We start from the raw sequence: 26,591 nt of genomic DNA on the forward strand, positions 1-26,591 counted from the left end.
CTGACTCATGCCAACTGCAAATAGTAGCAAACCCGTTCGCGACATAACACTCAACTCCTGAGAGTGTGTGTGTGTGTGAGTGAAGGGGGAGGAAGGTGTGTGTATGTGAGAGTCTTACCTGGCAGCAAACTGCCCTTAGCGCTCTGTCTCACCTCTCCCTCCTGCCCTGGAAGAATTCTCTCCACGAAGCAAGGCATTTTCTCCACAAATGCACTCTGCCAACACTCGGCTCCCCCTCTCTCCCTCTCTCCTTCTTACTCCTTTCCTCTTTCCCACTCTGTCTGTCCTCTTCTCTTGCTGTCTATCCCTCCTTACCCTCCCCTCTCCCTTCCTCACAGATGTCGAGGCTGTGCGAGTTTACCCACTTTACCAGTAGGGGTCCTTCATCGCCCTTCTCCACCCCACAGTCACACGGGGGGGAACAAAATGCACACACAGGCCACTTAACGGGCGCCCTCCTGTCACTGCTACAATGAGAGCCCCGCGCGGAGCACAGACAGACAGAAAGACAGGTGTAAAGTGGGCGGTGTGCAGCAGAGGCTGGCCCTCGGCCCTTTCCAGCCCCACTCAGCTCTGTGCAGTTTGGCTTTGCTCGGGCTCCTCAAGTGTGGTACAGTACACACACGCACACACACAAAGCCATATGAGCACACAGATTGACTTACAGTGTTTCTCACAGAGCCAGCAGCAAGAGAAACAGAGATACAGAGGGTGTTTGTGGGCGAGCACTTTCTTTCGTACGCCACACAGACACGCACAGAACAACTGCTGCCGTTTGCTACTGCTGCCGTTGACAGTGATAACATGTGCTTTACGCTCTGAGTGTGTGTGTGTGTGTGTGTGGCAGTGCGCATGTGCACAAACTGAACAGAAACACAGATATGCACAGACTCACAGCAGATGCCTATCGGGTCTTGCATTTCGGCTTTCTAGTCTGTTGTTTTTTTTAATTTAAAAAAAAGAAAACTGTCTTCATTGACACTTGCATGTTATATTTGAAGGCTCTCAGCCAGGGCACCGTGGGGAATTTCTAGTTTCTATTCTACTTGTGGGTCACTTTTCACATTGCAAAAGCAGCACTAAGGAATATTATCTGCCCCACTCAAGGATGTTAGTTCTCTTTAAAGACTCTTCTTTTAAAGACTCTGATGAAAATTTTTTTTCGGGTGTGTTCTTGCAGCATTTTTCTGATTATGCAGGACATATACAGTATAAAGACAATTAAGCTTAAAATAGCAAATCTGAGTATTTCCATATTCAAAGTGTTGCAAATCAGGAGAAGACAAAAAAATTGCTCCATTGTGATGCATCCATCCACTTGTAGACAACAAGCTAGCACGTGGCTCAAAACTGAAGTGGATAGCTCTGATGTTGCTCACCATTTTTGTTCCACCGGCAATGTTAGGTTGGAGTCGTGAGGGGCTGTAAGCTAGCAAGAGAGAGTTTAAAAAAAGAGATGATGGGAAAAGGTGGCAGGCTTACTCTGTGCCAATGGTCCTGCCCACTACTCAGAGGCAAAGATCTAATGAACTCCTGCAGCTCTGCAGAAACTATGCCCTAGAAAACAACACAGGTTTTTTGATTTTTGGCTAATTATAATTAAAACTGGAATAATGGAAACACTTTTACAACAGATCAAAAGATTTGGGACTTTAAGATGTATTAAGATAAACTTGTTTAAAAAGTACGATGAGCTTGTGTGTGCAAACAACTCAATCAAACATGAAAAAGTAAAAATAAATCCTTATTAAAAACTTAAAATTGTGATAAGTCCAGCAGAGAAGTAAAACCACAAAAATTAAGATTGACTGTCTATCCTTTTTTATATTCAGTTTTTTGATACTTAATAATATACAAAAAAATTAGTCATCAGGTTGTCGAGGGATCAAAACAGCAACTATCAGGGCATGTCAGTTTGAGGACCTGTTTTTCCATTTATTGCTCCCTGGAACAGGATAGGAGTATCTGCTCTAAAGGCACGTTATCCCGGAACTGGACTTGGTATCATTTGAACAAAGGGTGGACCACATTTATTTGAGGGCAAACAAAACTTGCCAATGGCACAAAAATGACACTTCACAGAGACGGATTTAACGCCTTCAAAATGTTGGCAAAGAGTGATAAAGAAATTAGGATGTTAAAGGATCAGGACACGGATGTTAAAGAAAAAAAAAAAGCACCAGAAAGTCTGGTCACTTAATAGCTTGATAAGCCAATGAGGGAAACAGTTGCACTTTTGAGTGACTCTTATCACTGTTTGCATCATTGGCGAATCTCCCTTGACAGCAATAGTGAAATCAAATCGAGGTTTTTAGGCAGATGAAAAAAGTCATTTGTATTTACAGGAAATAGGAGTGATGCACTCAACCATTATTCCCTTGTTGTGCTTACTAGAACGAAGCCCCTTTATTAAATGTTGGAGGAGCAGCAGCACAAGGACAAGTAAAACATACCTTAAATAGACTACAAATGAAGTCACTTAACACCCACTCGTTCCCTCGCCACCCTGTGCTCTGTCTGTCTTCAACAGAAAAGCCTGTGTTTGACTACCTCTGCTTCATAGTTGTCTTTTGCTTTTAAACAGGTACCCTGCCTGTCACGGCGCGGGAGCGGGCGCATTCCCCATAAATGGCTCCTTTTGACAACTGATCTGTAAATACACCCCGATCTGCAACTTCCCTCTTTTCTTTCTGCTTGACTTTTTTGTCTTTGTTTTTTCTCCGTCTGCCCCAACTCTTGCCAACCCCCCCCCCAAACATACAGACACAAACATGAAGCTTTCACCATGACCCCCCCCCTCCTTCATACACACATGCACCAAAAACACAACCAGTCACGAACATTTATCCCTCCCCCTCCCTACATCCCCAACTCCATTCCCCCTGCCTCTATAAAAACACAAATATGCCATAACTCAGGCAGTGCTTCCATATAGCCTCCATCTTGCCCCGTACCGGGGATGGGGGGAAGGGGGGGGGGGGGGCTATCAGGAAGGTCACCAACAAATGGTTTTCCGATTCACTGCCCCTGAAATAATTTTGTGTATTAAAACCTGAATCTGCACTTTCTGGCCTGAAAGCTTTTCTAATTATTCCAGTGTCCTTGGGACAGACACAGATCCTTCACACGCTGGGGGGAAACAAGCTATAGAGGAACCACAAACACCCCCCCCCCCCCCCCACACACACACACACACACGTCTCCTCCCTGTCTTCCTCTCACTATCCCTCCATCTCCCCACCTCCTCTCCTTCCTCTGCTGCTCCTCTCCTCTTTACAGCCACCCCCCCAATCTGTTTTCAAAGCGTGTCTGTCCTTTATTAAATTGTTTTCTTTTCCACATTATCAGTTGCCATGGAGACCTCATCTCTCGGATTATTTGAATTTCATTATATCTATTGATTTGGGAGCATTTCATCTTTTTTATTGTTTTTCTGTCAATTTTCAAAACGAATAACCATCTAATTTGCGTCAGCGCTGATTACGTTCGTCCCTCAATAGAGGTCGGCAGCTGCGCCGGGGAAACAAATCAATGGAAAAACATCATAAAACTCGAAAGTACAATCAACCAGGATATGGGTGACATTCCGTGGTTGCTGAAACGAAGTCATCAAAAAATATATACTTTTTTTTTTTTCTGCGCCTCTGCATGTGTGGGGGTGCAGTGAGGAGGACACATATGTGTCTCGGCAGATATATTACGATTTTTCAGCAGATAATATACCATGGTAAATTTCCATACTGATAACAGCCCCTCTCTGGCTGACTAAAACAAAAAAATGCTTACTGTATATAAATAATTTATGCAATTTTAGCATTTCTATATAAATTTTTTAATAAGCTGCTTGGAGCAAAGTGGCCATTAACAAAACACACAGCTGTCCAATGGGCTAAGCCCAGCAGATCAATTGCACTTTTTTATGACATGATAAAATGCTTTTAAAGCAATTTACACAAATATGGAAAAAATGACTTCATGGGCTTCATTTATTCATAAGGCCATGTATTAGGAAGAAGAAGAAAAAAAATACAATACAAAAGCTAGACAGGAGAGATGGTCCTGGTCCTAACTGGAACGGACTTGCTGCCCTCTCCACAAGGACATAAAGTTTCATTACTGATGCACGCAGTCAAAGGCAATTTAGCAAACACAGTGTGCAAAAGAAAACATCAGCATATTGCAAGTGTTCTTGTATTAGGCAGAGCTTGCTTGTTGTTTTCCAATTTTTATTCATTTTGAGGGAGGGGCAGGCTGGGGGGTGATAGATAGATAGATGGACCCCACCCCCCACCCCGCTTTACCCTGCCCGGTGTCACCCTGACCTGAAGCCAAGGGGAGGTAGCCTCCGTTACTGGGATGTGCGCTTCCTGACGCAGACAATCCAGCTAAACCGTGTGCTGGGAAACAGGGCCTCGTGCACATGGAGCTTCAGAACCTGATAACCACGCTCAGCGTATGAGAAAGCACTAACATACCCATTTGGCACATGAGTCTGGCTGGACGGGACGGTGGAGTGAGGGGCATTTGGAGGCTAATCTCATCAAGCTCCTCATGTGCAGACAATGTGCCTGAGCTGCTCCCTGAAATGTTGATACGAAAGCCGCCATGTTTTTAACGTGTCCAACAAATGATGCAACATTACTTTTTTTTGTTCCCCAAATGATCTTTCAGGCTTCTAAACTAGGGGGGCTGAAAAATTAACTTGGGTGTGTCTGAGGGCTCTGAGGCACCGACTCCAAAACCTGAAAGAGGGAGGAAGGGAAGAAAAAGAAAGCCTAAATGTTTGAGAGTCACGATTCTTTTTCTGATTGCCCCGGCTGTCTCAGTTGTGCAAAACATGACCCTCCCCTCCCTCAGCCACGACAGAAACACGGGTGACTGGATAAACACTATTTTATGCACTGACTAGATGAATTGCCAGACAGTAATTGCAGTCCTCCTCTCACTCCAGCACAGCTCCACTGTTCAGGCTGTTTTTTTGCAACACAAAACTGCAGTAACACAAAGTACTCAGAATAACACGGACAGGAGTTCCTGACAAGTATGTCTAAAATCCCAGCACTTGTCAATGCCTCTTCCAACTAGTTAAATTTAAATATTAGACCCAGTAACAAGACGCAGAATAATTATTTGGTGTTTTCAATAACGTGTTCATAATGAGTACTGACAAAGGACGCGTTGTGTTATTATATGCGGCTACTGGCTTTGTGGGGAAAGTTTGCAAAGTTTTTTTTTTTTCTGCTACCCTTGCAAAAAAAACACTCTTCTTGACATAACAAGAATAACAGGCTTGTGTCCCAAACGAAACATTCTCACAGAGCGGATGGCTGGCTGCAGTGTCCCGGCACCCCAGACTCTCCGTCTGAACTTAACAAATGACCCCTGTCAGAAGGTGAATTTCATGCATTTGGTTTTGACAGCTGATTCAAAGAATAATTTCCCATCCTCTAAAGTTAGGAAAAGACTCCTAATTGTGTCCCACAAGTAGTACAATAAACAATGTTATGAATGTATGAGCTCTAAAACGCGCAATTACAAAAGACTTCTAACTGAATAATTTAGGGAGCATAATTATTGACCTCTATCCAAATTCCTCTGAAAGATACATTAAGATATAGAAAAGCTCTGAAGGTGGAAGTGGAATGAAGGGGAAGAGAGCGTGTCTCCCCAGGCCTCCCTAATGCACTTTTCTGCTCTGCTCTTAACTTCCTACAGACCCCTAATGTGTCCACTTCTCCCAGCCTGATGAAGGCTACAGTTAATGAGGCCCCTGTTTCCGAAATAAAATATTGCTAAGACCATCAACATGCATTACTATCAACCCCACCACCACCACCACCTCCTCCTCCACCAACAAGGTATCAGTCATTCACACTCACATGACTGGTGTCCCACAACAAACACAAGTCTGCATGGACCCCCACTTTTTCCAGTATTGTTAGAGAGCTGTTCAAATATAATACTAAAAAAAAGTTGTATTTCACTTAAATGGCTGCAAGTTTAAAAAAAAAAAAATCTTCATTATATGTAATGTTTGTGTGTCTATGGATGTGTGTGCACTGGGGGGTTGCAAAACGGCAGCGAGCTTGGGGAGGGTCCAGCCAGAAGAGGCCTTTTTAATTAAATGAAAACATTTGTGTTTGCTTTCTATCGTTTTTGCAACCTGGAACAATTTAAAGAATTCTGGCTGTTAAATAGTTTGCTCTAGAAAATGATTCGGGGTATTCCACATCCTCTTCATGTATGCATTTTTAAAACTTCAATTAGGATGTGCATTTCCTGAGGTTGAGATTTAGAACGTGCTCAGTTATATCATCCAGAAAAGAAAATCTGCTTTCCCGGAAAAAAAAAAAAAATCATGGAAAAATGTATTTGTAAAGAAACGCTGTCTCTGCTCTATTTCAGCATAGAAGGATATAGAGGGCACTGAAATAATTAGGAGACTTCTGCAACATCCTGAATGCCAAGGACAGGTGGATTAAAGTATTAAAACAATCGCATTTCAGTCTTGAAATAGTCCAGTGCACGACTCAGCACCATGCGCCTCTGTTCAAGTTCAGCTGCCAGCTCCATAACGCCATGGGAGAGGGAGAGGAAAAAAAGCCAAATCCCATTAGCTACGTACATCTCAGCAGACCTGCTGGAAACGTGAGCAAATCTCAGTGATGATTATCCTCCAAAGCCCTCAAATGATAATACACAACCCAACAGCCCAGAAATGTTCTCTCTAATCACACAATCACTTTTTTCTTTTTTTCTTTTTATTCACTCTTATTTTTTATTTACAAAATTAAAACGGATTGAACAGGAAGACTCCTCTAACAGCTGATCTCAGATAAGAGTCCACAAGGTTTTTGAGGGGAAAAAGTTATTAAGGACAATGTACTTATTAAAAAGAAGAAAATTCAGGAAATGTGGGTGGAAAAAAATTAAATGAAGATCAGTAATTGTGGCAGAAAAGAAAGTATTATTGCTAAAAAAATTGTAAAAATTTCACTTGTTTTGTTTTTCTGGATGTGATGAATTTGTTACTGAAACACCTTTTTTCATTTTCAAACTGTTTTAGGTTTTACTTTCATATTTCAGAATAAACCTGCAGCATATGGTCAATCAGTGAAAATACCCCCTCTTTTTTTAACTGACAATAATTAAGGTGAGCTCTTTGAAGAAATCTAAGCCTCTTAGCCCACCTTCCACCATCTGTGGCTTCAATATATGAGCCCTTGAAGGTTCACCCTTTTAGCTTTCGCAAAGAAAGAAGCAAAAAAGATAAGTTTACTTTTTTTTCATTGATGTAAAATGCTAAAACATCTGTCTGAGGACATAAAATGACAAAAAAAGAGAAAACAGGAAGCTGAAATAGAGGTAGACAAATCCGTGCCCTTCACTCTTCCCCAGTTAAGACACTCTTAACCAGGTTTGACAGCTAACAGCTCCTTTGCAATTGGGGTCAGTTAAAGGAAAAAAAGTAGCTCAAGTTTTGTTGAGGCTTTGGCTTCATAGATGTTCAGGAGCTGCTGCCCACTGCAGCATCAAAGGAGATTATAGGGACTGGGCCATCTGCCATCTGCACCAGAATAAGTGTGATCCCTTTTATGTTTCTGTCTGTATGTTTGTGTGTGTTTGTTGGTGTGGATGTGTTTGGCAAAGAGGCAGGGAGATGCTGTCAATGTACTTTTAACTTAAAGGGCAGCATAGGTGTGGGGTGGGGAGGACACTAGAGGCAGATTGTTTAAACCTGGACAGGGGCCACTAAAGGTTAGCTTCATAGCAGTCAGCTGTGGCACTCTGCGCTCCCAATGTTAGAACTTTAAATGTGTGTAAAACACATGAAAGACTGGAAGCGCCGAGATATTTCTGTTTGATGGTGGTTTGCTGAAAAACTAATGTCTGGTTTTTGTCAGTCAGCCTACCGCAGAAGCCGCTGTTGTTCTGCGTTCCCTAGAACTCGGTGCCAAGCCTTTTCCCCCCTTCACATCTCTAATTTGTTTTGCGTCTCGTTTCTGGCCTTTGCCTGGAATGGTTTTTGCTCAGTAATCTGCTACCTTTTAGCAGTGCCGCTCAATGCTTGACCTACTGCTGACACTTATTTTCAGCACTCTAATTGCTGTTTAATCACATATCAACCTGTCAACTAAAGACCTTCCTTATTTTTTTTTCCAAAGGGGGGGGGGTGCATTTGCATATGTTGTTAAACTAATAACTGATCAAAAGCTGCAACGTCTGTAAAAGAATCCATTCTTTCTTTTACTTTCACACCTGTAAAGTTCGGCACAAGAGACGCAGTCTGCTGGATCACACCTTAACAGACAAAAACACACATAAGCAGACGCCATACCTGATATTCTCGATTGAGGTGCTTTTATCACATTTGTTAACAGTGTGTGGTGACACGTAACGTGTTAGAATAGGGACAGTGACAAGAATGATTTAGGGAGCGTGTACTAGCATGAGCCCAAGAGAAGGTGACAGTGGATGTATAGTGTTGAAGAGGAGTCAATTAGAGTTAATAACGTATCACTCTTCCAAATGTTGCATTCATTTGCTCACACTTAGATAAGCTACTGCAAAATAGCTTGTGCTGGATTTGCCTAGCATACTACACTTCACTTACACGATCGCTCTTAAACATCGTGGAACCATGTTCCCCTTGAGTGGTTGCTAACAGGGGCGGAGGGAGGGCACGAGTGGAGAGATTCTTGCTTTTCAGGTCTAAGGAAGGCCAGTCCTCAGGAGATATTCACTTCTAATTACAAAGCAAGAGAGCGACAGCTCTTTGTTCTACCTTTTAAAACATTAATTGATAAAACAGAACAAGGGTGGAGCCCTCTGTTCTGGGGGTGTAGCGGTTAGAGCTGCTATGAGAGGAGGGGGATGCTTTGGGGCAGATGAAGGTGGATGAGAGGTTGTTTATTGACGTTCTACATTCACAAGACTTCTAATCCTGTACTGCATTGGCTCCACAGTTCTGACACTCAATTTTCAAAGGATCTGCAGCAGCAGAGGCAGGAGTGGTGTAGCAGGTTTGACCCACCTTTTTGCCCTTTGAGACCCATTCTGATGAAAATTGTGTTTTTAACATGTCCAAGTGACATTTTTCTCACGATAGAAGGCATTTATAAAGAAAAATAAGCTTAAAATTGTGTCTCTGAGTATTTCTTTATTCAAATCATGAATCAGGGGCAGACGAAAAAATGCTGTTGGAAAAAGAGGCTATTCGTGATGTCAAAGCTACCATCGGCAGACCACAAGCTCCCTGTTCCCCATTCTAATGCATCCACTTGTAGACAAGTAGATCCATGTGCATCTTCTTTTTCCTCGTCTGAGCTGGCATCTGGCTCAAAACTGTAAACCTGGATAGCTCAAATACTGCTCACCATTTTTGTTAAACCAATTAAGTTTGGTTGAAGTAGTGCGGGGCTGTAAGCTGGTGGGAGAGTGTAAACAGATGGATGATGAAAAGGGAGCAGGCTTAATTCACACCAACAGTCTCAGAGGCAAATTTCTAATAAACTACTGCTGCTCTGCATAGGTTATGTCCCATAAAAAACGACACAGATTTTTGGAATTAGGCTAAAAATACCATAGTCATAATTTAAAGGGACCACTGCGAAGACTTTGAAAGTAGATTAAAAGATGGGACCCATACCCTAGGAGAACACATTGATCCAAACACTGCATGGTTATTTGAAGTTAAGTCTTCGCCTTGACTAGAATCCAAACAAAATTAACACGATAAAATATTTTAAAAAATATATATATATATATATATATATGTATTTTTTTAACTAAAATATCGAAACGTTCTATTTTACTTCAGCAGGCCAATCTTATTTGTCAGCAGTTAAGTAGCTGTAACAGGCTTTGCCATGGCTGTAATCTGCTTCTGCTTGTTTGGGCTACCTGCAGTCAACAGAAGCTGAGAAGTGCTGCTACAGCAGCCAAATGGGGTCTGAATATGTTACAGAGGTAATTAAGCATGTTGGTGTGTGTGCACGCACGCCGCAGTGTCAGAGGTGCTAAGCCGGGCCAAGAACGCCTCATTGAAATGTCCATCTTAAAGCCACCCAAGTTCCTCATCGCCCCCCGCCCTCTGACAACTAAGATGCTTCAAGACTGTCAGAAGCATTTTTTCACAAAGCTGAGGAGAGGACAAGGAGGAAAAAAAAAGGGGACCTGCCACTGTCACATGCATGCCTGCGTGTGCACACACACTCGCAAGGCTGTCAGGTAAATTAGATCTGAAAGCTGACAATTTCTGACCATATTTCCTTGATTATTTCAAACAAATGCACACCAGCCGCTCTAAGGAGATTAAAGTGACATAAAAGTCCCGAGTGGGAGGAGGGAGGGCAGAGAATCCAGGTCACCCCCATTTGTCCCCCTGCCTGACAGCAGCTATATCGCTATCCAATCCAATAAAAGTCCCCCCTCCTTTTGCTTTAATTAATTTTACAGCTAGCTTGCTTAATTACTTTCAATCAAAATCCTCTTGCCATCACAAAATTAGAAATGGTTCAACTCCATTAGTCTAAATTCTTCATTTACATACACAAAGACTGTCAGCTCTTGCTAAGCAAACGGCCTCCTGCTTGATGAGATTGTTTTTTCCACTCTCTATCACTCTCTCAGTTACACACATGCATGTGGTTGCAGTCCTTTTTTTTTTCCAAAGCTGAAAAGTAGCATTAAATTATTTGAGCCCCTTACTTAAGAAATTCTCTGCTTAATCAGAGTTCAGGTAAGCTGGGCTGTATATCAGTCAAGCCTCAACTACAACTTGGGAAATTGAGAAGATCCACAGAGCTTTACCAAAAAAAACTCCTCCACAACCTCCAGCAAGGTGATTCAGGACATCTAATGAGCATAAAAACGGGCTGTAAAAACTTATGACAGAGTTTGGTCTTGTAAAAGAAATAAACTTCTTTTCCCATTTCCTGGTTACACTTGGTTTCCTTTGAATTGGGCTCTTTCGCAGCACAGTGTCCAGAAGACACCGGGGAAAACAAGTGAGGCAATTCTACTTGTCGGCTGCTGGACAAAGCAACTGGATGTTTCAGTGTTGAGGGCCCGTGCCCTGCTGTCCAATCACTTCAACTTGGCATGCAGACATTCTCTCCATCATGCATACACTGCCCAAGGCCTGCACATCATCAAGAATTAAGGACATGCAGATAGGGTTTGTGCACTGACCAAAGTGAAATCCCAAGAACAGACACACAAAGACACTTTACACACACTGGTAGTGCCATAATTAGGTCCAGAGATGAGAGCATTACCCTTGTGTAACATAGTCACTACTATAGCACAGAATCAAAAAATATTATACATGTAACTTGAATGCTAACAAGTGATACTTTTTTATTACTTTAATTTTCTTTCCTGTTAGGCTTTGATAAGGGCAGCTTATATTACCTGACAGCTATTGCTCCTATGAAAAAGCTGATACAACAAATGTGAATTAAAAAAAACGTTTTTAAGTTTTGGGACGCCTGTGAAATAATTCATTAAGATGACCAAGACCCAGAGAAAAAAAACATGTCTGCGTGTGACGAGGCATTGAGGGGCATTATAGGGTGGCAGATTAAAATAAAAGCATACCATGCAGATTTGATCCGGCCCCTTTACCTCATGTGTGCAACCACTGTTTTGTCTTGCCCTCTTTAACCAGTCCCCATTAACACTGGTAATTATCCAAATCCATCATTCTTGTGCTAAATGAAGACTGCCTCTTTAATTCAATTTAATAGGATCATTTTCCAACTCACGTTCACTTTAGCCCCAGCTGCCCGCCCACCAGTCCCCCACTGTGTCTCCCTCCACTGTATCTATGACTCCTTTGGCTGTATCTTCTCCGGTCTGGCTGTCTGCTTTTGGCAGGAGGGGAGGGTGAGGAGTGCTGAGGCTTGATGGCAGTGATGGGCCGACATGCTGTTGATCTCCCATGTCCTGTCTTGGCTCGGCTGGTGGCAAGCAGCAGTTCTGGGTTCCCATTCTGCTGTGCACACTTCCTGCCCGCCTGCCGCACACAGGCACTGCAAACACACACACAAACACACACACACACTGGCTCGCTGCACCAGCCATGTTCACCGGGGCTTAGCTAATTCTGTCACATCAGGCCACGTTGACTGAGTTGAGGTATTTCACAGCACCTCCTCACACACACACACACACACACACACACACACACAGAACCTCAACACTCCTTCACTGACTCCTCTTACTCACTTTCACTCTCTGTCTTACCTTTGTTCATTTCAGTGCCGGTTACGGCATGCGAGTGGTGAGGCGGGACAGCTGATGTGTCTGTCCCAGCAGATTTAGCAGATCTTTTCTTAAGGGGAATGCGCAACACAAGTACATTTCACAACAAGGAGAGAAAAAAATACCATTTTCACACACATTTTTTAAAATACAAAGAGATGAAACTGCTCCAAAGGAACATCTTTTAGCATCCGGGTTAATGACCGGGACTGTTTTAGGTCACACGTCATCAAAAGAGTTTTAAAAACACACAGATGTCATTTACTTTTTTGTTGCCAGTGGAATCAGTATCAATATTTATTTTCCGTGCAACATTCCCCACTGTGGAAATTGGACACTTGTGTTATTTAAGTTCTGTGTCATACTTTTTGTGTTATGAATTCTCTGAAGAATTTCTTGTAAAGAAAATAGCTTCTCTTATCTCATTATTCAGTGTGAAGGTAAATTTCCCCCGAATGACCACAGCACACCCCACCTCCAATTCCCCCAGGACAGAAGCCATTCACACAGGCTGAAGCTGTCCTCCCTTCACCATTTTTCCCAGCCTTTCATTTGAAACAGACTCTGGGAGAATTTGAAATGATTTTGACCATGATTTAATTTGGTTTTTTTAAAGGGTGATGTCAGCACAATGGGAGACGAGCCTCTAAATCCACTACATTCACCCAAAATGCCCAGATGAGATAATCACTAGTGACGTCTACGAAAACACTTATTATATTTGCCCTTCGCCTGGCTGAAGCTGTTAAAACTCATCAACGTTATTCCCTTTTTTTCCCCCTGACTGTGAAAGAAAAAAGAAAATAGCCAAACTGTTTAAAGACTAAGAAACAATGTTTGTAAAAAAATGGTCTCTTATCTACTTGTGCCTCATTTTGTCTGCCCCCGCTATTAATTAAATGAAACATTGACAACTTTATACATTGATTTTCAGGACGTCAGCAGTAAATATGGTGCTGCATGGCTGTGATAGGGACTCGAGCGTCCTCCACTATGAAAAAAGAAAAACGTTCTTTAACCTGAGAACAGAGTTTAAGGCCGACGAGTTAAAAGACGATAAGACTTGCATGAGTGTGATCCTTTTATTTTAAATCCAAGCTTCATTTACACATCAAAAAGCCTCGTCTGCTCCTACGGTTAGGAAGACATTTAAAAGGACATCGTCAGCTTGGATGTATGAGCCACAAAGTGCCACAAACACTTCAGTGACACCTTTTCTAAATATATAGAAAAATATTAAAATGGAAAAGTCCATCCTATTGCAGCAGGTTGTTTTATCTTTAGTGCATGACTAAATCCAGCCTATATGAGACATACAGGTTATCTGCCTACCGACAGGATATCCTCATGGATCAACCACGGAGGCCACGTTGTGTTATTAGAGAGGCTAATCTGTTCAACATGTCAATGTTAGCACTTTTAGCTGCGATTAATAAAAGAAGACCCCGAGAGTGCTGCGTACGCTTTTTTTTCACTGCCCCGGGTTGTTTTTATTTGGTTTGTATTTTCCGTGTTTTTACTGTTTGGTAATTCAACAGTCCAATTTTCTCCTGGTAGCATAAACATTGTTAATTATTAACATTGTTAAAAGAATCATTACCATTTACGAATTATTTTGGTTTTATTAAAGTTTTTTTTTTGTGTGTGTGTGTGTGTTTCCTACTTTCTTCTTCTGGCAAAGACGTGCTGGAATGCAAGCACCATTAAGACAATCAGAACTATGTTTTCTAGATAGGGAACGATGTGCATGAGATTCCTGAATCCGGGGCTGTTTAAGTGATGCTTAAAATGTATGGCCTAGTGGCTTTCACAGGCTGCTAGTAATAGAGCTGCTCTCTAAGAGACTTGCTTTCTAAGTGCCTGGTGCTGTGTCTTAATTTGTAATCTAGTCAAACCAATTGTCCGCTAGCTAAAAAGGTCACAGAGACAATTGACTACACAGCTTCCCACATTGTAGAGAAAACCCAGGGTGTCTTTTGTAGCTTTTTAGCCAAATATGTAATTAAGACACCTCCATCTTCAGGGGTGAACAGGTCACCAGCAAACGTCTGCTGGAAACAGAAAGAGGAATACTGGAATTTTTTTTGGTTGGAGGTGAAATCTACCTATCTCTTTTACCGTTTTATCTCTGAGGACTACTCTTCTTGCTCTTTCAGTCGGGGTGGGATTTTAAGCATAGTCACTAATGGAAGCAAAGAAAGCTTGTTGGGGAAAAAATAGAGCAATAGAAAGCAGTGTTAGAGAGGCAGAGGGGGAAGTTAAAGGACGTGATTTATCTGGGCTTGATTGCGTGTTAATCGAGGTTACATGTATTAAGTGGAATCTAATTGGAACAGACACTGGCAGTCTGACAGATCGACATGATGCAGATGGATTGAGGGGGGAGAAATGAGGAGTGAGGGAGACAGGGAAAGGAAGAGGGAGTGGAAGAGAGGAAAGCAGAGGAGAGACGTCCAGGAGAGACTCCAAGGAACATTTTTAGTTCCTAACTTGGTCAAACATGGAGAGTTTTGTGACGGCAAACATTAAATGGAAACCACTTCGGAGGCAGTCGAACAACAACACTCCTTCGTCTATCTGCATCTCATGATTGGCGGTTGATGAAACATGCAGAGAAGGACACACCCGAGTGGGATTTTGAGTGACACAACACAGTGCTGGAGTCTCCCTCCCCCTGCAGTTGCCGCAAACATTCATTTCTGCTTTATTGGAAATAAGAGGGGAAAAAAATAGCCTTCCACAAAAACACAAGGCAAAGAGGTCGAATGACAGCTGCCAGAAAAAAATTCTCCCTGCGAAGGAGAGATGAGCAACTGTTCCATCGGTCTATCGTACCCTCTTTCTTTTGACAGGCAACAACTGTTTCAAAAGCCCTCTCCCCAAATCTGAGGTATTTAGCTCTGAATGACGCTTTAAATGCTACCGGAGTAACAGATCATAAAGGACGACCACCTGTTAAGGTCGAGCAACTGCTAACTCATAACTAATATTCCACACACGAGGACAAATAAGGAGAACTTTGTTTATGGGTTTCTGCTGAAAGAGCAGAGGAAAATACATGGCTGCACAGACATCATTTCTGAGTAGACCTTCTTTTGAACCGGTCTGAGTGGCTATAATTGGTGACATTGGTGATACAAAGTGTGAGTGACAACAATTGCCTTAAAGCTGCAAATAACCCAGGAGCCAAAAATGATTGTCAAACTGCCATTCTCTAAATTGGGGTTAGAAAAGAAATAATTTCCAATAAAATAGGATATTTTTAAAGTTGGTACTAATCAAAAGGGGAAATGACAAAGGGTCATTAAAAGGTACTAAAATATAAATTGGAAAAAAAAAAACGATAATGACAACGCACATAGAAACCAACTGTGTGCATCATTTCAGGCTGATTTGCAGGACACCACAGCACCAGAAACTTCACTCGTCAACACAAAATGCCCAAATGGCTCCCGACATGATCCCGTCATAGTACTGAGACAGGGGAGATGCTTCGGTCATCTGCTGATTTAATCCATTGTGACTTTTACACTAATGGCATTAATAAGGGCAAAATTATTATTTTGCAGCAGATTTTTCACCGTCTTCATTTGGCAAATATTGTTGCCTTTGCTGTTTTGAAAAAAATAAAAAGAGCTCATATTCGCCGTGCATGAGAATGTGTTGGTGTGTTTATGTCATCTTAACGTGACAGGAAATGAGACTTAACTATTTTTTATGAGTAGAGGAAATGCTGATAAATTGGCAAAAAGAATTGAGACAAATGAGAAAAACCCAATTAGAATTTTCTTTAAGTAAAAGCTCATTTTATTCAAAATTACTGCATTTTTAGTGTGTGTTTTTTCCTAAAGACTGGTATCCGCTGTATGTTAAGCCATCAGCCTCTAACATTGAGAGAAATGACACTCTGTGATCAAGGACATGAATTGCTCATTGATTTTTAGGAGCCAGCTTAACTATCCATTCCAATTGATTTTTAGCTATGCTGGGTGTGCGAGTTATGGCAGTTTTAATGTATCAACTGTATGTGTACTCATCACCCACCGCAAGAGAATTTACAATTGTCTGTTGAAAACGCACATACAGCACCATGTGCAAATGAGCGACAGGGACTTTATCCTTCTTAACTTCTGTTTCTATTATATAAAATATATATTCCAAGGAGCAAAAGTCATAAAAACAGACAGATGAGAAAAAAAGGGGGAAAAACTGCCTTTAAAAAGCTTTTATATCTAAGGCTTTATCTGTTTCTGGACTTTGTAAATGATCAATTAGTAACAGCCTGTTTTGTTTTTATCTTGGTGCATTCCTGGCAAATTAAAATCAGAGCATGAGAATGAGCTTTTCTGTATCAATCCAACAGTTATGTTTTCCAAAAAACAGTGAAAAGTAGTGTATGTTTGCTGCATTGCAGACTTTTTTTTATAGTTTTTCTCCCAAAACAGTCACCACAAAAATAAATGAAGTCAAAATCACTACTTTCTGGCTCTCGTCAACACTTGCGTGCAGTTTTGTACTGCCATAACAACTCCTATTACCATGAATTAACAATTCACATAAACAATTAATAATCAATGATTTGATGATGTAAGAGACAAAGTCAGAGCAATGTGATCCAAAAGTCGCTCTAAAGTCATCTGTCAGGTAGAAAGTCATTAAAATAGAGGCTCGTTTTCCTTTGCCAAGCTAAGGTTTCACTGAGGTAGGGATACATTTCTATTCTTTAGCGAAGGGCCGTGCACTCATATGATATCAAGTCTTTTGGAACATCACTCTCAATAGCATGTCTTCTTTTATGTCTTTTAAATTTTTCCTCCCAATTCAAATTGCCCTTTTTCTTCCAAATGGTTGGGTTGAAGCGGTCCTCTGTACGAGGCAACTGCCTTTTGTTCGCTGAGAAAGAGCTGCATAAAGCACACTTTACTCCATCTTTTAGAAAAAAACAAGACTGCTTAATTAATGTTTTACAAGTGCTGCTGTATTCTCAGTTTAAAAAAAAAGCCTCTATCAAAGCCTGCAGGTTCAGATTACGTACTCTAATTGAAATTCGGAATTTCTAAGCCAATTTCTTTCCCCCCCCGCTCCCACTCTTTCTCCCTGTGCACACAATAAAGTCGGGCTTTTGTAGTCCACAAATGACATCAAATCATCTAAGTAATATGGGCTTTTCTATTTTTCCTGTATTCTCATGTTCTGTGAGTGGGTTCATGAGACAGCTTAATAAAGCAGTAAATGCTTGGGGAAGCCTGAGAAACCTACTGTGTGCACATGCATGTGCGTGCGTGCGTGTGTGTGTGTGCACGTGCTGTCATCGTTTACCACGCTGGGGATCTCAAAGCAGAAAGCAAAGCCTGGTTCCACACACTCCAGCAGATTTTCCAAAAGAATAAAGCAAGAATAAAGACCGGGAACAAAGGAGGATGAATAATACTCAAACCAAAGACACTTTTCTCATGGGCGGCCATTCATTGACCCAAAATTAATGCTGTCTATGCTAAATGAATGTAGCACAATTTACAGGTTCTACGTGCGTTACAGTAAGTGGTGGAGGGAGCTGTGTGAACAGCTGCAGGTGTGGGAGCAGCCAGACCGAGGCTGCGTTTGGACAAGCATCACAGACACCAAAAGGCACAATGGGAGAAACACAGGTTTGTATGCACTGGTGACAATGATCTAAGATGGAGTTGGAGTCTGGATCATCTGGGATATGGAGGAAAATCTTTTTTATCTCTGTTGACACTCCACACGCACACGATACCTTCAAAGAGAGGCTTTCCTGCTTTTTCCCCTTACGTCTGAAGGTAACAGGTGATTATATAAATTATAGTTTAAAAAAATCTTTGATAACCTTTGTTCTGAGTTAATGATTACAGAAAAAAAACACTCTTTTCTTCCCTTCTATTTTATATTTACCCAAACTCCCTCCTTTCAGTGGGGTATTATTTTATTGTCTTGTTTCGCAAGCACAATAACTTTGCTTACTTTTTCCAAGGTCACTGTTTTGCTGTGCCATAAGAATTATTTACAGATAGGGCTTTTCAGGTCAGTTCTATTGTATTTACATCAAATATTTTTTGATAAGGGATATAAAAGACCAATAAACCTAACATCATAAACAGAAGAGGTGTAACTGTAATAAGGACAAGAGATCAACAGCATTTTTTCTCCCCTTATCTTAAACATATCTGATCTTTTTTGAGTCCGTTCTTTTGCTCCCTTCTACTCAGCTGTCACCTCACCACCTTGCCGCATCCCCCTCCTCTGCTAAGCTGAAGCAGAGACTTGTTAGATTTAGTCCAGTGGCTTCCCAGTGTGGCCCGGAAAGCAAGCTCTTGTTTCATAAAGAAGTACCTCCGCTATTATCTCCCAAGCACTATAATCACTTAACAAAGACTTGGGCATTTGCACAAATTAAAACATCAATAATGCATAAGTGCTTTTCAGTTTTGAGGGATAGTGTCCCTGTATTGGGATGAAATACCCCCTCTGACAGTGGAAAAACTCAGTCTCCTGTCCCACAGTTGGCTCGAAGAAGCCTGAGGGCCCCGCTTTAGGCCACAGCTCTTTTTCCACTGAAGCTGTGGTGAGCGTTAAGTTCTGCTCCAGTGACTGGACAAAATGGCTGAAGCCAACCAGGATGCTTAAGTTATTTTAAAGCAGGAGGCGTTAAGTGGTACTTCTGCACCAGTGCGTAAAGGCAACACCCTCGAGTGGTGCACAGAGGCCCCTCTTTTCCAAACAACACCACCGCCGTGTCCCCCTTGTTTATGATTTGTGGTCAGAATGGCTACGGCGGCCTGATACTATTCCAAACTTGCACATTCACACTATCTTCTCTGGTGGCTAGATTTGCTCAACCAAGTCTCTAATTTTTGCAAATAAAAACAGCTGGACGACAGACAGTTTTCCTCCAAGCAAGTTCTGGGAGAAGAAGGAAGGGATGAATGTGGAAATTGCTCAAATAGCATTCAGAAAATACCAAAACCAGGATTTTCTTTTTTTTTTTAAAGACTCTTTCAGATAATTACTGCAGTTGGGAGCGAAGTAGTGATGATGACAGCGATGTTATGTATCATTATTGGACTGGTAAATCCATGACCAGTTGAAACACAAGACCAGCAATTCCATACAGATGGCCTCAAGGACAATTAGCAGCAGTGATGGGTTATCACATAAATGAGGGAAATTCTATCTGCTGCACTCGCTGCTGATCACAGACCCAGTGCCTTTTATGACAATACGAAAGGGCGTTTTAAGCTCACAACAAAACCACCCTGTATAGCTCCAAAGTATCTGTTTCTGATAATAATATTTAAAGATGGAACAAAACAGACAGAATGAAACTGAAACCGTTTCCAATCATCACATTATGTTAAAAAAAAAGGCAAGAGACAAATAGCCCAGCGATTTAAAATATTATCTCTTCAATCATAACCTTTTTCCCCAGATATCTTCCTCCCCACCCCACCCCCCTCCCTTCTCTTTCAGTTAGTCTGGCAAACAATCCCCTTGTTAGCAAACTGTTAAGACAGCCGCTTGGTATACAAATTGCGCTCGACCAAGCGAATTTGTTTTGCGAGGGTGACCTGTTTAATCATCTCATTTTCTTTGGCGGACATTTATTCATCTGGTTTCCACGGTTACAGAGAACATTAAGGGGCTACAGTAATAAGGCTGGAGAGTCAAACAGGTAATAAAAAAATTAACGCCATTTTCCAGCAGCCGAGGACAGTGGGTGAAATGAATCAAGGGAGAAGTGAGGGAAGCAGCGGGGGGAGCGGTAGGGTTGGGTGTGTGATGGGGTGGGGGCTCCAATATTGTCCAAACAATAAGTGGTTATTTTACTCTGTAGATCAGGTTGGAGCTGTTAAGGACATGACACTTTGGGCACAGAGCAGGAGAGATAAAGCTTATAATAGGGCCCTGCTCTTTTTTTTTTTTTATTGTCATTCAGCGATTGCATATCAGAACAATTAAAAGTTAGCCCAAGATATCTATTAACTTTGCTCTTTTTTATTTCTTCTCAGCTTCATAGGGAAAATGATTTAAAATACTGGAATGGCAACGTGAAGTTTGCGCCTCTACTATGATGGTGTTCTTTTAGAAACTGAGAAACACACACCAAAAAAACTTGGATATTTGTGAGTTTGTAGCTTTCTAATGATAACAAACAGTGACCTTCACACAAATTGAGAGAGTCCCACTTCAAACCAAATATAGAAAATTCCGGTACAATAGGGGGAACAGGTGCTGCGGGCCCACAAAAAGTGACGAAGCCAAAGAGCCGGGTGTCTGCCGAATGCCAAATAAGGCAGCGAGACACACTGTACCCATGCACAAACACCCCACTGTTATGTGATTTTCTGAGTCCGACGAGTGTCAGACCCAACTGTCGGTCTGAGCTATGGCATCATACTTTTGAGGAGCATTTACCTTTTAATGAAAAAAATGAACAAGAGAAAACAAGCAGCAAATTTTGAGCATTACTCATTTCTCCACTCCTTCTTAAAGTATGTTCAATTGACAACGCAGCTTTGGCACTCCTAAAATATGCACAAAAACTCTCAACCGAGCCCTTAATCATTTGAATCGTCTGGTTTAACCTGTATTAGGGCATTTAACTCTGCCAACACCTGTCCCCCACCCTTAGTAAGAAAAAATAAATGGAAAAACAAAGTAAATGGAACTCTTTCCTTGATTTCCGGAAAGGTACTTGTGTTTTGTGCGTTGTTGCTGAGGGTGGCTCCGGTGCGACTGAAGCCGGTCAGGAAAGCACAACTGCTGGCACACTACATCTCTCAGGAGGGAGAGAGAAAAAGAGACGTCAGCTGACCCGGCCTCATGCTCACAGAGGCGGAGAGCGCGCACTCTAACATCAAACCGCTTGCGTGTCACCGCCAGCTCGCTGGGAGAGAGAAGGCCGAGAAACAAACTGTTGTCATCCAAGCGGGGTGAAATGTCCAAAAGGGGACACAGGACGGACAACAAAAAGGCTAAGACTCTGGAACTGCCAACTGTTCTGCTAACAGCCTTTTAACAGGTGTGGGCTCCAGGACCATGTAATCCTATCAAGTTACAGGGCAAAAAAAAAAAAAAAGGGAAAAAAATCCTGAGTTTTCCCCCCCTCTTCCCTATCGTTCCCCCTCTCTTTGTGTTGTGACAGAAATGAACAGCTGGGCTTAAGATTTATCATGTACAGACAGTAATTATTGCTGGTGCTGCCTGCTACCGACCCAAGTGAATAGAATGTCAAATGCAGAGGAAGAAAAAAAAAAAGCCCACAAAAAACACGTCATTAAGGAAACTGAAGTTGAGGGGTGCCGGGCTGGGGACCGTGTGACACAAAAGGCAGAATGGAGCGTGCTTGTGTTTGCAGTCAATTATGATTGTGAACGGGGCACGAGCTGTGTGGCTCAGCACCACAAATATTTAGTCATTCACAGTAAAAGTGAAAAAAAAAGAAAAAAAAAAAGGTTACCATGTTTGTTTCTGTTTTTCCCCTTCCTATTATCAAAAAACAAAGCCAAAGACAGCTGGCCTTGAATTCCTGTCAAAGAAAAGGTGACAAAACAGAAACTGAGAAATGTGCTCAATACTGGAAAGACAGATCTGTTTTGGCACCCACAACTCTCTGATCTTTCAAATAAGTTTGAATTATTTCAGTACGATTAACAAAACTTTTACAGCTGCAGAAACAGAACAAAAGATGTCCAGCAATTTCTCCCACGGCTGTATGTGTTTTAGAGATAATAAGACAGTTTCTTTTATGACTTTATAAAGTCACCGTCCTTGTCACTTAATCTCCTGCTTTTCTTTGCTAATATTTGTCTAAATGCGTTGCTCTGTTACATTCCAAACCCGTCACAACCTACGTTGGACACCTTAAAGACCCTCTGCCACATTTAAAAGGATTAGTCACCACATTTTGTGCTGGTTTAATCTCTTTTCAGATGGCCTAATAAGTGCACTACGATAAGCAAACCATGCAAATTCATTCATGGCCAGTTGAGACCAGGCTTTTAAAAAAAATGTGCCAAAATCTTTCACTCTGCTAATTACCTCCTCAGTTTCCCTTTTTCCCTTTTTATATGGCATATCAACGACTAGAGATTATTCTACTTCTCGATTTTGCATGAAATTATAATTTCATATGCGAGATTAGGAAATTGGTGGGGGGAAAAAAAACTTACTGAACGCTCATCTTCCTGACTTGCACAACCACACATGATGCGGCAGAGTCAGCTGGTAGATAAAAGGCAGGATTTTCTTCCTCAGGTTACAAAGGGATTTTTTTTTTTTTTGTGGAAAAATATACATTTTTCAAAATTTGTTTTTGACTTTCAATAGAAAATAACATTTCATAGACCTCAATTTCTTACACTAAATAATAAAAAAATAATTCTGTGTAATATTCATGTACAGCAATTTATTAAACTTTTTTATCTGTAACAATAAAAACTTTAGGAGTTATATTTTAGATGATAAAGGAAATGAAGGCCCAAAGTGCAACCTGTTTATCATTGTGGAATATTTCTTCACCAAGTATTAATTAGGCCATTACTCCAGATTGGTGACGGGAGCTTTGAGGTTTTAATTAGGTGCTGGCCACTGCATGAGTGCACATGACTGAAGAAAGGGGGTGGTGATGCCACTTGCCTCGCTCCTGGCCCATATCAAGTAGCCCTGAACACTTTGGCTCCTGCGGCAAGATGCATGGCAGCCCACGTGCATCTGGAGTTTATTTGATCATTTGATCTGATGTTTCCTGTTCCTGCCAGTACACAAAAAAGAAACAAAAGGAGAAAGAAAAGAAAAAAAGGAGCCAGTTGGTGCCATTTTGGTAGAAAAAATATGGAAGTTCAGGTAATTATGGCGTTGGATGGATTGTGTCGTATCAGGAGAAACAAACTCAGTCGAGTCTCAGCTGTCCCTCTCCTCTTTAACCCCCCCCCCGTATGCACACAAATGAACACACACTTGCCTGCCCCTTGTCTGCGGCCCCCCCTTCTCTACCCCCAAAATCAGGCACAACACACACACACACACACAAACACACACTGCGCTGCGCAACATCAATCAAATACTGAGAACGGCCCATAAAACTACACAAACATGTGCGCAACCGTTTACCCCAGTATCTGACAATTAATATAAAATAGAAAAACTACATTTAAAAGTAGAATATTTGAGCATAAAAATTTTATTTGAAGTGTTTAAAATGAAATTCTAGGTTTAGATTAATAAAAGGCCATAAAGGAATAAAAATGAAATAAAGCTAAACAGGGATTGTTTTATTTACAAAAGAGTTTTGTGCTTTTTTTGTTTATCAAATCATCAGTGATGACAAATACATTTCTAAAATGTGCAATAATGGGAAAAAAGGTCTAGATAAATGAATGTGTTTCCTCGGTTGACAAGGCGATACTAATCAACTCGTTGCTTAGAAGCACTCTTCCCTGACAAGGCTCCTTAGAATACTGGGATCCCCAGGAGAAATCGGCGTGATAGAAGTTAAAGACAATGACTCACTTTTTTCTTTTTTTTTTCTGACTCCAAATGTCTCCCTGTTAAATTTATTGCAAAACTCTGTTAATCTGCTGTACACAACATTTCCATTAGCATAGCCCAGCCCCCTAATAAAAATTCTGGCTAGTTTAATTAAAAAATGTAAATTTACTGGCATCCAAGGAGCAGCAGAAAGAGGAGTGCAACAGCATATTTTATTGCTTAAGACATCAAATTGATTCAGGTTATTGCTAAATTGTGATAAAAGGTTATTGAGGGCCTTCAGAGCGGGTCTTGTTTTTCTCTCCCTCTCATTTTCTCCAGGTTTTGAGGAGGGCCGTAAACGATGGAGAGGGCCACAAAGGGTTAATGAGACAACTCAGTGAAGGAGAAGGTAATCAACATTATGACTCATAAGAGAGGAGAAAAACATTTTTCCGGCTGACGAAAAGTTTGAAATTAGGGTGTGTCACGATAACAGTTGAACTTGTTTGTTGTAATTTCTAAAGGTAACTCAGGACACCTCAAATAACCAGACGTAATAGGTGAGCCTACAAGCCTGTCTCTCACATGCGTTTGTCAAGCCCTGTGGTCTCAGCGGTCTGCTATGCTGTGTCTCTTCCTTGAGTTTAGAACAGAACATATTTAGATTGGGTTTACATTTTCATTCACATTTTCTTGTACAAGTTAAGGCAGCAGGATTTACAACTGCATGAGGAAGAGCAAAAAAAAAAAAGTTAAAAAGGAAACTAAATCAAATCTTTAAAAAAAAATTTTGAATGTAACATTAAAAATAAAAAAAACGAAGAAAAAAGCTTGCATAGATTATAAATTATATTTTATGCAAAAAAGTTATAGATAAAAAGCTGCTTTTATTTGTAAAAATTCCCCAAAAACTATTTTAAAATACCCCCCCCAAAAAATACCTCGACATTAGATGAAAATCTCTGTGCCACAAGAGTTAAAAATAAATCATTTTTTAAAAAAAAGGAGCCATAACATACAAATAAAAGTAAAAGATTTTTTTTAAAAGAACTTTGGATTTAGGTATTTTAGTTTCTACACAGTAAGTATTAAAACACACGCAGATTACAAAAGGACGACAATCAGGCGCTCAGTAAACACGCATCCATACGGTACACACAACACTCAAATGTGAGCATCAAATATGTATGCTTCATGTGTTTTTAAAGACACGCAATAATGTTTCTACAAGTAAAGTGGAAAGAAGAGTGACGCTTAAGAGGAGTAATCCACTTACAGCAGAACTGTCTTTGTAAATGACTGAGCACTAAACTGGACTGCTAGAAATTTAGAAAAACTTCAAATCATCTGCTGTATTAGAGCATTTTCACGTCTAGAGGCATCTTCAGTGACTGTTTTATTATATTATGTGTTAAAAAAATATTTCGGAGGAAATTTTCCAGTAAGTGGAATAAATTAAAATATCAGCGTAAGCATATTTTAGAATCTCAAAAAACTTTGTGCTGATGCATGTACCCTCATTAGATGTACCTGAAAGGTGTGAGCTCTGCTCGTGTTCCCTTCACATGTGTGACAGCATAAGAAGCACAACAGTTTGTTTGCTTTGTCCCCTTGGCAACAAACCCTTAGGCCATTTAGGTTGCCCTTATGGCATTGCCAATGCCGCGGGTGGGTCAAACCACAAATATCAATACCTGTTTCCACAGTCACAAAATAAAAAATGAAAGCTTCTGTGTGAGGAAGACAGAACACAAACGAGGTTGTGCTCGAACAAATTTATCCTCTCAAAGAGGGAAAATGAAACTTGCTTTGTTAACTTTTCTCACATGTGCTGCATCGAACACGTCATGAACTGTGTTGTGGGGAAACGGGTGATCATATTTGATATTGCAGTCACCTTTGGGCACTGTCAGAAAGCTATAAATAAGGGTGTTGCAACACTTGGTTATACGTACACACTGGCACATAGTTTAATCCTGAGCAACTTCCCCCTCTGTATATTTAGCCAGTGATAAAGGCACACCTTAAACTGTCAGCTAATAAAACACATCTGACAAAGAGTAAAAAAGAAGAAGAGTACTCACCATATTCAGGGAAGTCGAAGTTAAATCCTCTCAGACATGTAACTTTCATAATATTACTCAACTCTGTTAGAAAGTCATTCGAATGGTGGTTGTTGGAGGGGGAAATGAAGCGGAAAAGTAACTAGATAAAAAAAAAGGCTTCCTTCAATCAAGCACTAAACTCCTTGACATGTAATCTGTCAATAGTTTGTTGCTGAGATAATGCCGGCTGCCACGAGTGGATTTGATTGGCAGCTTAGAATCTGGCCCCTCCTTCCTGTGGTTTGGCGAGGGAGGGGGGGTGAAAGAACAGAGCCTCCCCCTTCTCCGCTCTCTCTCTCTCTCTCTCTCAGTTCACACTCTGTGCTCAGCTCCCATACACACACAGACACACACAGACCGAGCTGTTGGTGATGTTGTCTGAATAGGCTGATAGGAAATTATGGCAGAGGAACCGGAGCGGTTTTTTCTCTCCCTCCCTCAGTGGGCTGGCCTTTCCATCTTTGTGGTCTTCTAGCCTTTCAACTCTCTCGGGGTGGAGCTTCCACTACCTCCCTATTCAAATGAGGGAGAACTACACTTTACAAAAGAGGTTCTATGCAGGAAAGATAACACTTGTGCTTTTATTGAAATGAAAATTTTTGACTATTCATTCAAAACAAGTAGTCTTGCGATCATATATTATAATAACATGTAAAAAATTTCTTTTTTAAAGAGTACAAGAATAGTAACTTCAACCATAATTTGAACCATGAGAAACCAGTCCTGTTT

General features: G+C 41.1%; 1 protein-coding gene across 6 annotated transcripts in view; it reads right to left on the reverse strand.

Annotated features, from left to right (window-relative positions):
• Window positions 1-26,215, reverse strand: part of casz1 (castor zinc finger 1) — a 71,651-nt gene extending 45,436 nt beyond the window's left edge. For 2 of the 6 annotated variants that reach the window (XM_011476958.3, XM_011476957.3), the window contains exon 1: window positions 119-288. In XM_011476958.3, the coding sequence (XP_011475260.1) occupies window positions 119-197 (79 nt within the window). In that variant the 5' untranslated portion in view covers window positions 198-288. Of the gene's footprint in view, window positions 1-118; window positions 289-22,923; window positions 23,039-25,841 lie in introns of those variants that run through there. The other 4 variants (XM_011476951.3, XM_011476950.3, XM_011476954.3 and 1 more) reach the window with 3 other exon arrangements.
• Window positions 26,216-26,591: the final 376 nt, after the last annotated feature.

The sequence above is a fragment of the Oryzias latipes genome, chromosome 7 (assembly GCF_002234675.1).
Source record: "Oryzias latipes chromosome 7, ASM223467v1".
Taxonomy (NCBI): Eukaryota; Metazoa; Chordata; class Actinopteri; order Beloniformes; family Adrianichthyidae; genus Oryzias; species Oryzias latipes.